General features: G+C 38.2%; 1 protein-coding gene across 1 annotated transcript in view; it reads right to left on the bottom strand.

Moving 5' to 3' along the window:
• The window catches only part of slc1a7b (solute carrier family 1 member 7b), a 37,273-nt gene that overhangs the window by 13,091 nt on the left and 6,451 nt on the right, over positions 1–17,731 (bottom strand). The window contains exons 2-3 of the mRNA XM_062423728.1: positions 8,279–8,358; positions 3,477–3,692 (exon numbers count right to left, since the gene is read on the bottom strand). Of these exons, the coding sequence (XP_062279712.1) occupies positions 3,477–3,692; positions 8,279–8,358 (296 nt within the window). The remainder of the gene's footprint in view (positions 1–3,476; positions 3,693–8,278; positions 8,359–17,731) is intronic.

The raw sequence follows: 17,731 nt of genomic DNA, 5'->3' as shown, positions 1-17,731 counted from the left end.
TACAATGTGAAGAACACAAAATCAAATCACAAAAAAAAAATCTATTATGAATCCAGAAGTTTTGCTTGAAAATGCTCCAAAAATGGACACAGACAGTGTTCTGCTCTGATTATTCTACACTCAGGATGTATGTAAACATGTCAGCATGTACGGTGCGCCGTTGTACATTTGGGACCTTCACGGACATTAGCAGATGACAAGATTTATGTCATGCGGACCCTTGCGGCAGCGCAACCAAGGAAAATAAATTAAGCTTTGGTCACGAGCATTGAATTTACATTATATAGTATATATCGTGGTTAACATTCCCATGTAAACTACATGAATACATAAAAAGAAAGACATTGTGAGGATGTTCAGTGTAAAGAAAAAAAACATTCACCACCAAATCCAGCCAGTGACCTTTTTTAAATATCATTCTTCATTTCATTCCCTTCATTCCCTATAATATCACCTCTCCATGAATACTTAAAAAGCCCAAAAACATGTTTAAAAATAATTGCTAGGGTTCAGAACTTCAAAAATCTATCCACAGTTTGTAAAGAAGTGCTAAAAATGCAGACCTGTCATCACCTTTTGACCCAATTACAACACAACATTGTAAAACAGATTACAATATAAAGTGCTGCTACTTATATTGATATTGCAGGTCCTTCCTCCCTGCAGCTGTTAGACAGACAACAAGCACTGCTGCCTGTAGACCTCACACACCCACAACCTGGACATTTTTTCAAACTGCACTTTTTTCAATGTACATGTCTATGCAATATAAGTATTTGGATATACTACTACTTCAGTTCACCTGTGCAATATCATTTTTTTTCACTTTAAAATCTGCAAAATCTACATTTATTGTTGTTTATTCTATCTATTGATGTTCTTTCTATTTTTTCTTTCCACTTGCTGCTGCAATAATGTAAATGTCCCCACTGTGGGACTAATAAAGGAATATCTTATCTTATCTTATCTTGAGTGCACGGCTTCATAATGACACTAGCAAACACACTTTTATGAAAGCAGTTTAAATCGACTGCATTCTTAAGGTCACCTGCTGATCCATTCAGCCTGCCTACACAGCTCTGTGCTATGTGATTAATGGTCTGAGACTGAGGCTCTCTCCACAGTCCCAAACAGCATGAAATAAAATACTCAGATGAAACAACCACACAGATACAATGTATGTCAGGTGACCGTTAACAGCCCTGTTTTCAAGCCCTGTTTACCGGTTTGAGAAACCGGGTAATGTGTCCTGTTAAAGAAGATTACATTTTTTTTTAGCCTTTAGTGAAGTCATCCTGGATGACGGGAACTGAATAGTTCAAGATGACCTAGTGTTTTTAATCCTGTCAGGATTTGTGGCAAATCCAAACAGTCTGAAAAACTAGTATCCTGGGAGGATGATGTCTGACGTCTGCTACTATTACTCACTGAGAATTGAATATATGTGACCATGAGAATGAAGTGGATCATGTAACAGTAGTGAGTTTATATTCAATCATGCCTGACACTATTCTGCTGCCATCATATATGAACCAGAAAATCTAAAAAAAAATGTCTGTGTTACTCATAGAATCATTTCCATATTCAGTTTAATTTAGCTCCTTTTACTCTTAATGTATAAGCACTGATTGTTTCTTGTCATATTTAGCCATTCTAACACCACATACAGGATGTACCATCATATTCATATTGAATGTGTATTTGAGTCAGGCACATAGAGAACAAAATCATATTATTATAAGAATAAAGTAAGAATATTTAGTTGTTTTTTTTTAAGTATAAAAAACAAAATGTTATTCATCCATTTCCAACACCATTCACTTGTGTATTGAGGAAACCTGTGATGTCCCTACTGTGCTCCAGCTGCTGCTTCAGGTCACTCAGGAACAAGCAGTTGGTTTTATTTACTATGACTGATTATAATGCAAATGTCAAACCAATCCCAAACTAAACATCATCTTGCTTTCATTTGTGAAAGATAAAATACTGGGAGTGATCAAACCCAGTTGTTCAATGACCTTAAATGGGGCTATACCGATTTTACACACGAGATTCAGTTTACACACGATGAGGTCATCCCATTTATCTCATCTTGGGCTTGTAGACTACAAATTTATAACAGAGAGTCTGTATTACGAGCTAGTGGTATCCAGATGCAAAATGCCGGTGTTAACCAGGCAGAGAGGATTTGGTTAAAAAAGCTACTCAGTGGTATTATGGGAAATGTAGGAGCTTGACCCATATTAGAAATTTAAAATCAGGATATCTCAACCTTTGCTGCTTAAATTTAGACCATTCCTTTTTTATGTATCTCAGAAGTTCCCCAACTATATGGAAGCACATTACTACATCACTGGAATACCCCTTTAAACCTATGATACACACCCAGTCATAGGTTATGTCAACTCATATACCCACAATACCCCAGAATACTATCATTATCATTATCCTCAAACTTATACAACTATGTTTCTCTGTAATATACATTTGTGACCTCTGTAGACTTTATTATTATCATATGACCTCATGAAACTCGTGTAGCCTATCTCATGTATGATGGACTGTCCTCATAGGTTCTGTAGTTTATAGTACTATTGAGATGTTTTGTGTTGTACTGAATGGTATTTATAATATTGACTCGAACGTCACTGATATATATTTAAACAGGTATTCATTTTTTTATGCTATGTCTTGTTTTTATACAGCACACTCTGGATCGGTCTCCTTAATTGTAGGTTTGAACAACGAAAGAACCACAAACTTTTTAAATTCCTATCACACAAGGCCTATGAACAGTATGTGTGTGTGTGTGTGTGTGTGTGTGTGTGTGTGTGTGTGTGTGTGTGTGTGTGTGTGTGTGTGTGTGTGTGTGTGTGTGGTGTGATTGAAAGATTATGACCACATTAATGACCGGCCCAAACATATGCACACACAAACCAACTGAAAGAAAAGTCCACAATTTTATAGTGGGTCTGGGTTAAAACGCTGCAATTTCAGGATGAATTTTTGGGGAAGTGTGTCTACTATGACGCACAAGTCATTGATAATATTTCCATTTGATGGAATGGTGTAACCATAAAAACAAACAGTAGACCTATTTACTTTTATTAGTTTGAGAGAGAGGGAGGGAGCTTCCTCCTGTTCCAAGCTGATATAAAGTGAGAGTAGAAGAAGTAACTGTGAGCATGATAGTGACTTTATCTGCTGTTTATAGAAGTGTATTTCTGCTTTGCCAGAAAAGAAAAAAGGATCAGTATCACGTTATAATGTGAAACTTTCATGTTATCTTTTTCTGAGGACTGTCTTTCTACAGCCCTCTTGAGCCCTATTATCTTCAGTTACAGACTTCCTCTGCTGCCACATGTGGCTGTGAAGACTAACTGCTATCAAGTGAGTAATCTTTACATATGTGGAATTATTAAGTATAAATCAGTTGTCCATTGAGTGCATATGCCTAGTCAGACGGGTGGTCTTACCGGATGAGGTCGAGCAAAGCATCGGCCGAACTCATGATAGGCTTGCCGCTGTCCTCAGAGTCCTCCTTCTGGGCGGCACCACCCGGGTGGATGATGGAGACCATGATGATTCCCACTACTACAGCCACAAAGGTGGTCCACAGGTAATAAGACACTGTGATCAGACCAAGCCGACTGGAGCACTTGGCATCGAGGGCTGCAAGTCCTGACATCAAACTGAAAGAGAAAAACATGCACGTTAGACACAACTGTAAGTGGTGCTTTGATGTTATGGGGAACATGCAAGCTGTAATTAAGCAATTCATACTTTTTTTGGATATTGTAATATTGTAATATGGGATATGTGTTATATGGTAAAATATATCATGATACTTTTAGTCCATAACACCCAGCTCCAATAGTGCAGTTTAAATTGCTAAACTTGAGGCTTCAAAACCGCAGTTCAAAAACCAATAGGTGATGTCACCAATGGGTGACTACATCCATATTTTCTTTACAGTCTGTGGTTTAGTCCTACAGATGTACTCATCAATATCAGTCACCTTCAGGCAATGAAAGCAACAACTGTGGTAAACTGACAGTAACTTGCATCATTTTTTCATTTTTACTGCTGCTTTTTTCTTTGAGGTGTGTGATGTTTAAGCACAGAAACACCAGAAAGCTAAAATAAACGGAAACATTGACATTGCTGTGGCACCTGGATATCCAGTGAATGTTATATACACCAATAGAAGTGCAATGTTAATGTATTATAAAAGTAAAGTATTATTTGAGTCTGGAGAAGTGGTGCCATCCACACAATCCCAGAGGCAGCTGAGAAGGCCTTCAGGATAGGAGGGGGAGGCAGAAAGCCACTTGTGTTATGATCTAATCAACCATTGGCTGGGTCGCCTCAGGGAAGGTGTATGACGTTGAAGGACCCAAAACTCCCCGAACTCCCAATGATCCCACGAACCTCACTGAAAACATGTTCAAGATCTATTTTTCATCCATTCATTCATGATTCATTGCAGCTCTCTAGATGATTACCACATTCCTGTTGATGCTTGAGGTCAATTCAACTTTTCAATAATTGTGGCATTTCAGTTATACACGGGGTGCCTCATCAGTCTGCTAATGCCCTCAATTAATGCTATTGTGTGCAGGTTAGAGAGCTGTAACCCTCTACAGGGGTACTGCTTGTTTGCCCCAAGGATGAAACATGGTCTTTATAGACAGAAAATTTCAAATTCTGTGAACTGCAGTAAATGAATAAACTTCACAAGTCTTCTGCATGCTTTACTCATCAAACATTTTGAGCTCTCTTGTCCTTGTCTGCACCGTGCTGTGTGTTTGTTCTCATTCATATGATCTATTTCACATTGTGTTTTAATGTGTGATAAAGTAGAATGATTTGGAAGCATTATACTCATGTCTGCATGTAACTTTTTTTTTTAACCACCACTAACAACTGGTACATAGACAATATTTGAATCACAGCCAGGCTGGCATCATATCATTGTTAGTGATATGTGTTAGATTTATCTTGTAATGTAAGGATCAATGCTCTTAATCCCCTACTGCTTTCATTCAGCATTCAGGGAGAGAATGGAAACACACACGCACACACACACACACACACACACACACACACACACACACACACACAAAACAGAGTGATCCTCAAAGCAGCTGTGTTGTATGAGTGACATAAACATACATAATCAGAGTGTATACATGATGAGAACCATATCAGTTAATATAGAGTTGTGCTGATAATAAGGTTCAGTGTATACAAATGCCTGACAGTTTATTATGACACTCTTATTGGTGCTGACACATCTGTTTTGTATGATTGATCCCCCTATGACGTAGCTTAGCCATAGCATCAAGGAAGTTGATGGAAGGCAGAATCAGAAACTCAGCATGATCATTTCCACACTGTCTTTCCTTTCTGCTCTCTCCCTTAACAAACAACTGTCCCCTTTAAATAGGCCCTCCAATCTGTCTAGACACAACTATATTTCTCTCAGTGGTGTCTGACCTTCTCTTATACAGACGACAGGTATATGACAATATCAGTTAATAACACACAGAGCATCTTGAGCACAGTCCTCACCATAAGTCAAAGTAAGAGGAAACAACAACTAACCCAATGATTTAACTAAATACTATACATCCCCCATGCTTAGTGTAACCCAGTGAGATCTGATGATGTCATCCAGTGTATAAATACAGGAAGTCATTGGATGCTGATTCCTTGTATCTCCTGAAAGCATGGTGCATATCGTAAGTAACCCAACAAGCTTATATATAACTTCTTCCTAATAGTCTTGATTAAACCAGAAATGCAGATGAAAATATAACAAACCAATGATAGTATGTGAGAGCAATGCTACAAATGATGACATCATACTGGCTAAACCAGGCATGTCCAAACTATTCCATAAAGGGTTTGTTAGGGTATTATCCATCATTTACGTCAGTCATTGGCATGCACTGGGTCAAACTAGACTCTGCAGTCATAGCAAGGCCACACCAAATCTTGGTTAAGACACTGTCTCCCCTTGAGATAGTGGTAAGCAGTGAGTGTGCTCCTTTAGAGGAAAACAGGAGGAATTCTGATAGTGTTGCTATAGCAGCCGAGGTCAGATATGTGTTTGCCTGTTTCCCTGAGCGGAGTAGAGGTAACTGTTATCAGAGGATTGATATTGTATTGGATGGAGGACAAAGGTCTAAGCACTGTTTTGTCTGTAGACCAGTAGACTAAATTCTGTTGTAGATGTGTTGGATCTGCACATATTTGGGCATGGCTCAACCTTGGGTATTATCTGTGTGGTTTAAAGTCTATCCCCGAAAGGACAGAAACTTCAGAATTGAAGGGGAGCATCAGAACATAACGTGTACTGATCATTCTTTCACTTCTCCTTGATCAAGTAAATAAACCATTTCAACGCAAGACATCCTGGACTCCTGTCTACTCTCTCCACTGACGTATGGGCTGCATAATTAAAATTCTCTAACAGGGTTCATGTGGCTGCAGGTTTTCCATTTCAACCAAGCAGGAGCATACCGGGCTTGACTCATTTAATCAATTCACCTCTTCATTCAACTGATTGGACGAATCGTGTGTTCTTGATTGGTTGGAACTACAATGTGCCCTTTAAGGATTGGTTTGGACATGTCTGGTCTAAACAAACAAAAGGCAAGTATGGAAAGAAATGTATCAAAGCGTAACAGGGATAAGGCCTCACCCATTTTGCCACAACCCTAACTAGCCAGAATTAGAGGGTTGTCATTATGTTATATCCAGAGTATGAACAAACAAATGTCTTTATAACTTGGTGTTTTTATACATGTTCCTTAGTGCCGTAACCTTTACTAAAGGCCCCTTTACTTTATTTTACTGAAACATGGTCAAATTGTTGGTTGTCAGTCCAAATCTTTGGTTGTCAATCAGAAACGGTTCACACAGTTCCTCCAAAACATACATGGCACACACGGTTCTGGCAGGCTTCAAATTGATTTCGTTTCAGTCTGACATATTTTATTAGAGCTGTGTCTCGCACACTGTGACATGCAGTCAACTTACACAGTCACTGTTGTCACGCAGTTTAAAGGCGCCTTATGTGAACCCGCTGTTGTTTTTTGACCTCTTAATAAAATCGTGCAAGAGAGAGTTCGACTAGTCGTAAAGATTCTTTCTCCATTTTAGGTGCAAATAAAACTCCTTCAAAGCAATAACTCTCAAGCACATGGGTTTGCATCACTACTTTGGTTTATTTGCACTTCAATAAATACACAGATGAGTAGTGAGCTCCAGATTCCTTCCTATTTACGAAAGTGGGGCTGCACGTTGGACTTTCATTATGAGAGGTCGGTTCCTACCTTATTACAATAATCATAGACATCCATACGAGCCATAATCATAAATCTGATAGAGGTACATGAATATTAACAAATCTGTTATTAAAGAAATCTGTCACATATTGAGAAAATCCTCCTCTTCAATTATGCTGTCAAGGCTTTTATTTTTCTAAAAATCTATGGTCCGCTTCACTGAGAATCTAATGTGGTCCACACGGAGGCATCTTGGCGAGAATGATGAGGCAGTGCTGTTAGCCCCTCAGATAGCGTGGGAAAGCGTTGCCTTATTCGAGTTAATTTGAAACATTTACATGCCAGTTTGAATTTGTTCAAAAGGCAACAGCCTTAAATGAAATGGTGACCCTATAGTGTGCAGCATTCTTCATCAGTTTAGTGACAAAAAGACATTTGTTTGGATACTTTTGGCCAAATTTGACTACAGCATGAAAATGGACATTCACTGATATATGTATATATTTTCTGTCTCGTCATGTTTGACATAAAAATGTTCCCAATTTTTCAAGGCTGTCTTAAAACCACTGTCAGTGAAAGAGGTTTTCCTCACTGTAATCATTCCCCCTGTTCATACTGACTGTTAAAAGTCAATGGAAGTGATGGAGGACAAAATCCATGTTGTCCTCCATCACTTACATTGAAAGCACATTTGAAAGGGATCTTTTAATAGTCAGTATGGACAGGAGGAATGATTACAGCAAGAAAAACAGACTTGAAAACTTGTGAAACTGTCCTTTAATCATTTTCACTGACTCTTAGTGTACTATTTCCAGCCCAACCTGCTGTGATCCAACAAAAGATACACCTACAGTAAGATACAATACAATGTCTCAAAGAATTTATCACTGACGTCTGATTTGTTAAACCAAGGGATGACCAGGTTCAAGCTGTGAGGATTATAATGAAGAGCCCCTCAGAGTGCAGAGGACAGACATTAGTACCTGGACACAACGAGTGGAAGAATCAGCATCTTCAGCATCCTCATTAGCAACTCTCCAGGAAACTGGAAGTATTTCACCTCCTGTCAAGAAACAAGAAAAAGAAAAGATGGTCAGAAATATTTTGATGGAGAGCATTTGAGTTGGTGAATAGAATGTTTATAATATTTTTTTTTAAATAATGAAAAGGAAAAAGGCATTGTTAGGATGTCTGGACCTCTTCCAGATATTGTTAGAATCTCTGGAGCCCTGAAAATGAGCACTCACACTGCTCACACTGCAGCACCATGAAGAGGGAATGATGGGGTTTTTTTTCTCTCTTCTGTCAATTTATAATAAAAAATTATGAGAATAGCTGAATCATTTCTTAAAGAGTCTCTGTGGATATGTAAATAGAAGGTACCCCATTCCAATTATGTATATAAGTCACTGGACTATGACTAATAGAAGAAGTAGTACTTTACACTGCATTATATAACTTATATCACTGTATAACAATATCATATAATTCCTGTATTGTTATTATTGTGCTTTTGTGTATCCTATACTGTATCATAGCATTCCCTTATTAGTATTGTATTATTACTGTATACTGTATATATAATTCACATTGTGGACCATATTACATTTGCACCAATATTTGCACATTTTATTTATGAAGTGTAATGTATTCTAATATATAGAGAGATTTTTTAGGTCACTTTTTTATTTTTTATTCAATTCATTGAGTTCTTTATCTGTCCTTGCCTCTCAGCCTGTCTCTGTGCTATTCTTACATATGAGTTTCCCTTCGAGAATCAATAAAGTGTTATCTTAAACTGACACGCTTTACAAGAAAAGTTAATTAAGTTTTATTCAGGGACAGAATACAACACACACACACACACACACACACACAGTTTATACACACTGTTAAAGCAACTATTTTCTTAATCGTTCAACATTTTCTTGATAACACAGTAAGGTTTTAATGCTCATAGTGGTCTGTATTTATTTATGCAGAAACTGTGATTGTCAGCTAAGGCTTGTGTTTTACTAATGCAGGTAGAAGCTGTTAAAGCAAGAACATTGAGCTTTTTTCTTTTTTTAAATAGCACTAGATATACAGCCTTTGGGGATACAGCACAATTATTTCCAATGCAAACCCCAGTTCACCCCATCTCATAAGATGTTTACTTTTTATATGTTTTATTAAAGAAAATGTATGAAAACCATGACCAAAATAGTCTATCATTCTGTGAAAGTAAACCATTCTCCTTTTTTGCTAATGTCCACCTAGAATCCTCTCAAGAACCCCTGGTGGTCACCGGACCCTACTTTATAGAACCACTGTCTTAACTTGTTGATATTGCTACTCTCTACTGGAAGGAAAAAAACATGTTTGCTTAGATTTTTTTAAGCTGCAATACTAGATTTCTTTGCCAAGGCACCAAACATCATTCATTTGGAATCACATTCCAATCCACCTGACAAATACAAGTCCAATAGTTGCAGTCTTCTTTAGCTCCTGGGAGAGAAAACATTTGGAGGACTTGTTGAATAATGATTTTGCACTGCCTTATGACAGTGAGACCTTCCAGAGTCTTCTAATTTTGTGCAATATAGCAATAATAATGTCCCCAAGGAGCTTTTAATCTGTTGCCTAAATGAATGGTCACACCTGCTATAGGAGAGGACAAGATATTGTAGCTTTTGGTCTACATAGGTCAAGTTTCAAAAACACTGGATCCAACATTTCAAATAATGAAACTGGACGCTAACCCTAAATGCTAATTTCTTTCAAAACCCACAACCCATGGGCATAGGGTTGGGGAAGAAGGGAACTTCTTAATTGTGAAAATGACCATTCATTCTCAGTAGGACATGAATGTTTGTACCAAATTCCATGACGATCCATCTAATAGTTGCTGACACATTTCACAAAAAAAACCCCAAAAATGTCAATGATGGTGGTGCTAGAGTAAAAGTCAGGGGACAAGGAATCATCTTTTGAAAACCATGGAAAATTTAATGCCAATCCATCTTGTAGATGTTGCAATATTTAAATGGATAAGGAAAAAAAAAAGGTCAGCAAGTGGTGCTAGAGGAAAAGTCAGGGAATCATGAGAGTCGTTGGAATTAATCCTCTGAGAAGCATAAATGTCTGTACATAGCTATCCATCCAATAGTTGCTGAAATATGTAAGCCTGGACCGAAGATTATGGTCCGACTGACATTGCGATCCCTAAAAAAATGTTCAAATGTACTTGATTCACGCCATTGAAATGTGTAATTACTCAAATTGTATGATAGATCATTATTTTGTGACATTTTTACTATTAGAAATATAGAGTCACCCCTGCAACATCTCAGAGATGCTGTCTTAAAGAAAAACAATTATGCTTGATTTTGCAAAAGCGTTGGCGGTAGATAAGCTGAGTTTTCTTATCTTCATCTCGTCCCTTCCTGCTGACTTTGAGACACCCCCAAAAGCAAGACAGCAAGTCACTGTTGTGAAATTTAGACTTTGTTGTTTATTTCAATCACATCCCTGTGCTTCTCAACAGGCTTTGTGCTGTGCCAGAGACCAGTGATGGTTTTTTGGCAAGTGATGCAAATGACTTCACAAGAAGGTTGATGAAGGTACAAAATAGATAGGTAAATACAAAGGAGGGGATCTAATTTGGAAAAATTGGAAGTCATGAAATTGCATAGATAGAACACCGGTAACATATTTCCAAGGCTAAAGAGTTTTGTGTGACAGTTTGGCATAAATCGAAGGATCTCACAGGGTTTTTGTGTGTTTGCCTCAGTGTCCACAGGGCTTAACGGTGGCCTCTTTCCAAAGCAGCAGTGGACAGCTGTTCTCTATCAGCTGTGCTGCTCTATCCCCTGCAGCCAGACTTTGTATCTCCACTCTGTCAAAATGAACTTGGCAGCATATCAAGAGTTTTTCAAAAAGCTTCTTTACTCTCAAGTTATCGCTGTGGGTCACGGTTTGCTTTAAGGGATCTGCAACAGGAGCCGGTGTTTGGAAATCTATGGCTTTAAAATGTAAATGTTCTTCACACGCTTGCCAACAGAGCTTGAACAGATGGAGATGGGCTGACAGTTTACATACGGTGTGACTGAAAGTGCCACATAAACACTCGTACACACTTTATTATTCTCCAAAGTGTGAGTAGATTGGCAGCATGGTGTGTGGGCTCATGTTTGTTTGTTTGAACACCCACATCTCCATCTACTTTAATTGAGGGCAGAAAGAAATTACAAACAAACATTTTAATCAACAATGACTGAATATTAGAGAATGCTCAAAAGGTCAGAATCCTTTCTTTATTACTTTTAACCATGGTATTCATGGAATTACTGTCAAACGTTCATTGGTTTAAGTACAAAGATACAAACATCTGTCAAGCTAATAAAATGTGCTTAATCATCCTTAATGATTTCAGTGTCTTCATACACTTACACCCAGCTGCACCTTTCTGTTTTTGTAAGCTTGAAACATTAAAGTTCTTGAGTGTTTCATAATTTAATGACTAATGTTTAGTCAGGACTAATGTGTCTATATTATGAATGAAGAATTTTCAAATGTCAAGAAAAACATTCACGTATTTCCTGGTAGGCTTTCAGTTTGACATTTCAGAGAAAAGTTTATTTTAATTCAATCAATTTGGCAATCATGTTTAATTGGGCCTGAATTTCTTTCCACTTGGATTTGCTTCTGTTACTTCATTTGTGTCTTTCTTTAGATATTTTTAAGGACACAAAATGCCACATCATGAAGGAACAGGAAAATACCACGTTGAACAGATTTCAGATATTTTCACCTAACCAAATGGATTTCTGTAAATGGTTTAAAAGTTACCTTTTTGTAGTCAGGGTTTTACAAATACACATTTCCCAGACATTGTTCTGCCTGGATTGGTTGGAAAAAACATGGTAAATCAATCCAGTTTAAAATGTGGCATCTGTACACTATTTTACTTGAATCGCAAAAAGGCCATTGATGTCGCATAATCTGACATGTTGAATCAAGTCAAACATTTAAAAAAACATACATCAAATTAGTCACTGATATGATCCTGGCAGACAACTTCAAGCACCATATGTCCACCAAAATTGAACAGGTTGCTACAACCCTCATATATCCCCAAACTACAGAAGACAGGGCTTCAGTACCCCTCAAAGATAGCTGGCTCAAAAACAACCCTGCACAGATTGCTCACATTTATGGAAACAGTAATTTATCCTCCATCAACGAGACTATGAAATAATGGAAGGAACTGGACTTGACGAGAGGGCTGGCATATTCATTTGAATTCAGTCACTGTTTTGGAAGTTACAAGTATGAGTCAACACTAAACTAGCTACATTTGTAAAGGCATCTATTTTTTCTCCATTTTGGCCCTCAGTCAAGACTAAAACAATGTTTTTCTCCCCTCAAAACTTTAGAGTCTCTTAATCTCATACTGTAGTGTGTACAGGGAAAAAAGAGCTTTGTAGAAACGCTGTCATATCAAGGACAAAACAGATGGTGGCAGTAGCACAGCATTTTATTGTTTGGACATTGTTATTTCATTGGAAGAGGAAGAAGAAGAACCACAACACAACTTTGTCTACTTTATCTAGTAACTGATAGCTTGTTTTAGATTTAAATGTAGCTATTTACCACTGTTCTCTCTCTGAATTGTTGTAATCTGATTGCAAATAGTACACTGTTTCTTCTTCACTGGTTTTCAATGACTAACGTTGCCATCCTCTGTACATGCCCAATCTGTCTACTAAAGAAAGGAATCTTTGTCTGTGTATATGTCCTTTGTGTATCTCTTTAACAGTTCATCCAATAAACTCCACACTTGGCGGGTGCATTGTCCAATTTGGTGCAATTTGGACACTTGATATGTTAAAATTCTCCACTCTATGCAAGAGACAAGGCATGACTCAAGTGAGAGAAATGGACACTGTGTCTAGACAAAAAGTGTATGTTAGCAGCACATTTAACAGATCAGCAGCGAGTGACAGGAGGCATTCAGGTACATTTCTGAGAGTAGGCCACCAATATTGTTAGTATACTCATTCATACCTCACATCAGCTGTATTCATTTTCTATGTGTTGAAGAAGCAAACAGGGGCCAAGCGGCCCGTTCCAAACAGGCATGTTTTGAAGGGGTACTGCACTAGTAGGAGGAGAATGACCCATTTTGGAGTTTTAGTGTGGATGTAGGTATTTGCAGAAATTACCTGTAACACCTGCTGTAGATGCATGTTGTCTTTGTATGAAAACGGCATTGTAGAATTTAGCTGGCTTAATGTAGATGTATCCTAAGTCTCAAGTATATGAAATCAGACTTAAGACCAGGCGGGGAGTTCGGGTCCTCTGAAATGATGCGAACGCGGAAGTAATTTAAAACGGCATTCTATCAAAAGGCCACCAGGGGGCGACCGTTTTGGTTTCAAAAGGACTTCCGTCTCTATACAAGTCAATGGAGAATTCACCAACTTCTCACTTGATTTATAACCTCAGTAAACGTTTTCAAAATGTGTTTATGGTCTCAATCGCTAGTTTAAAGCCTTCTTCAATGCAGTATGATGTTCATTTGTGAAATTTTGGCCTCCCTGATTTTATATTTGACGATAAAGCAGGGTATTCATTAGGGCGTGGCTACGTTGTGATTGACAGGTTGATTCACAGGTTCAGGAGGGCGCCTCTTGCTCCTCCTGATGCCCATATAAGTAGAATCTGTGTTTTTTTTTTACCCAGCATGCACCTGAACTTTTCAAGATGGCGCTGCTCAGATCCGATATTATTCGCTTCCAAGCAGCAGTCCACAAACCAATGGGTGACGTCACGGATGTCCATTTTATATACAGTCTATACCTAAGACGCACAATTCCCTAGTCAAGCCCTAAACTTTGCATTTCGAGTTTTAAGTCATCATGGACTTAAAAACAGCAGCAAAATTAGACTAACTTTTTAGATGGCCTTTGATCAATGACAGAGAGCTAATATTAGACATTGCTAACCTTGTCCAGGGTTCCTTGATTTCAATTTTGAAAAGGTAACTACATATGTTAGCTCCCAGCTAACTTTAGCTACAATTATAGCTCATCAAAATGCATTAATATTAGCCTTAGCCTACCATTCTTTGTGTAATATTCTGTATGTTTTGTTCAGCTAATGGTGTTTATATTTGTATGTGATAATCCTAGGTATTATCTTTTGTCAGACTTTAAGTCTTTCCTTCCTGGTCTTGCATGATCGGCAGCTGGCAGATTGATTTAAAACATGCGTGATGCTCAGTCTACTTTTTAACAATATCATTTTTAATGTTTGGGCTTGGAGAGGATATGAAACCAGTCTAAATCAAAAGGCTAAAGCACAAGTGAAGTCACGGGTCAGTATCAGAGGCATTTTATCATCCTTAATCAATTTGCTATATACTGCTGAAGAGGGATGAGCAAGAGGTAACCACCATAGCTGACCACCATGGCACCAAGGCTAGCTATCTTATGATTAATAAACATAAAAAGTAGGTATTGTATGCAGATGATGGAAGTGAGTGTGAGGGTAGATGACAGGGGAGATGGGAGGATGGTTCATTGAGGGGCTGCAGGGTGAGGAGGGTGCATAATGACAGCTAAAGAGCTTTTCTGTTGGGCATTAAGCAGAGAGAGCTTAGTTTTCTGTATAAGAGCAGGATCAGCACTCACATACAACCAGAGAACCAGAGGTTTGTCTCTGCTCTGCTCATCTTGCACTCATGTGAATGGCTCAGTGTGTACTTGCCAGCATGTGTGAGTCTGTTAGTGGTGCATGGGGCAAGTGCATCTGTTTCTAAAGGACCCGTCAACGGGGCAGCTGCAGTTTGACAGGTTGTACCGACCAAGTGTAACACAATATGAAACAGTACAATATAACAAAACAGCATCAGTGTTACAAGATGTCAATTTATCTTGCTTAAAGCGAGACTACATAACTTTAGAAGGGAAAAAACGAATTCTTCCTCTTACAAATGAAAAATTATACGCATTAAAATAGAACTTTTTGTTATGAGTTTTTCATATTAAAAAATATGACACATGCCCTTTAAAATGAAACTACATAACGTTTGCTAAACAGTGTCCACTTCGACTACAAGTGACAGCCACAGGTAAATGCTAAAATGAAGTGCAACAACAACAGTTAGGGCGGAGTCATAAAGTTAGTGATCTGAATGTTAGTAACAGCAATATGTATCTTAGGTTTGCCAACATTAGCAAACATTAGTCACCAAAAGCTACTGTAATTGGTCACAGGAAGAATGAATTATTTGTGAATATAAGTTATATAAGTAAATGTTGCATAGTTTTTGCTTATAAGAATGTCATTTGGTTGTTTTGTACAGAAATGAATGGTCCCCAAAGGTTAATTCCACATGACTTTAGTTATCACCTGACTGATTCAGGTTCAAGGAAAAAACAAGAACAACTGCAGTACTGAATGGATTGACATTATATTTGGTAGAAATATTCATACACAATGAATTGTAATTATTTTGGTGATCCTTTGACATTCCATTTAGCATCAACAGCATGGGATGTTTTTATTTTTCCCAGTACAACAAGATTATTGATTAACCCTCATCTTAGACAAGACACAAGGACGACAGACTGAATAAAGAATAAACCACTGTCAGAAACAACCATCATAGCAAAATGTTAACTCATTTCTCCTCAAAATATAATTAGTTATATATTGAATGTCACCTGGGGGGAAAAAAACCCTGATTATTATTATTACTTTAGGAAAGTTACAGGTAATTTGCATATCATGTAAAACAAAAATATACACTTTTCTTTAATACAAATTGCAGCTTTTATCCCAGGCACACAATCCTGGATAAATAGTTCCATCTATTAAAACTGAATAGGTGGGTGCTTGTAACTGTGGCCCCCCAGGACCCCAATACATTGGTATTTTTTAAAAGCAGTTATTAAAACATAAACATAAATATGAAGTCATTAGAGATGATCTGACAAAGTCATTAAAATGGTAATAATAGGATAAAGCACCTGTGAGCTATGATTAAAAAGTATACCTCTGGGCTCTGTTGGTTTACCCAGTCGGTAGGATTAAGGTTAATGACATTTCCACTGACCTCAGCTGTTCTTTGTGTTTAGTACTAACAACAAATGTTAGCAAACTAAACTAAAAATGGTGAACATGGAAAACACAACCTGCCATGCTTCATCATTTTAACATTGTTGTTACATTTAGCACCACTATGCTAATGTGCAGCTTTACAGAGCAGGGTGGATGTGGAGTCTTCAGTTGTCCGTGGTGGTCTGGTCTGATGCTTATGTCATTTGTGTTATAAATCTCTATCAGACTTGATATATCCCTTGCAGTACCACAAACAGAGATGACTTTTTCAGGTATTCAGTCTACAGAGGTAAACAGTTATTCAACCACAGCATGACGTGATGTGAAAGAGTGGTGGAAGCAAGGTTGAGAGGAGAGGTGATGGTTAATGCCAGTAAAGAGCACTACAGATGTGATGCTTGCTTTGATCATGTTGAAAGAGAAGTATAAGGAAAGCCAGAAGGGACCTAGATAAAACATATGACAGGGTGTTGAGAGAGGAGGTGTGCTATTGTATGAGGAAGTGCTATAGAAGTATGTAAGAGTGGTGCAGGGTTACAAATTAGAGCAGCGTGGAAGGTGGGATGAACCTGAGCTCACAGAAATACGTGATAGGGGCACGACCCCTGAATTCCGTGGTGGGTACACGCAATGTGTCAAATTTACGTGTCTCCATCACGGAAACAATACCAATGTAAAATCAATGGGAATCCTCTTTCGTGGTGGACACACGGATTCGTGGTGGACACACGTATTTCTGAGAGATCAGGCTCGTGGGATGACATCAAGGATGGACTCTGAACCCTTGTCTTGTTTGCAATGGTGACGGACAGATTGATGGGCGAGATCAGGCAGGAGTCTCTGGGACTATGACATTAATAGACAACTCCCAGCACTGGAGAGAAGATGAATGAATGTCAGTAGGGGCAAGACAGGATACATGTGCATGAATGGGAGGGAGGACTACAGAACAGTGACGATGCAAGAAGTAGAGGTGACGAAGGTAGATGAGTTTAAAGGCCCCATGAAATGAGAAATACATTTTCCCAGTTTTCATCCAGTTTTAATCTTGTTATATGTCAAATCTACACTTCGTCGTTTGTGGGTCGTAGTATCTAACAGAGCAATGTGGAGAGAGATAGGAAGAGATGTATGCTCCAAAACAATGAGGTCTCTCAAATTCATCTCTCCCTTGTGACCTCCTGATCTGACAGTAGGTGAGGGAGGTGTGTGTGGACTCAACAGTCCTCTGTATAGCTCTGTGTCTCTTGGTCTAATCAAATGCTTAGGATTTGATTTAAACCCCTGTTGTGAGAGGGTCAGATTTGAAGAGTTGAAGATGCTAAAAT

The sequence above is a fragment of the Scomber scombrus genome, chromosome 8, assembly GCF_963691925.1.
Source record: "Scomber scombrus chromosome 8, fScoSco1.1, whole genome shotgun sequence".
Classification (NCBI taxonomy): Eukaryota; Metazoa; Chordata; class Actinopteri; order Scombriformes; family Scombridae; genus Scomber; species Scomber scombrus.
The sequence above is the reverse complement of the archived record's forward strand: the minus strand, read 5'-3'. Positions and strand labels throughout refer to the sequence as shown.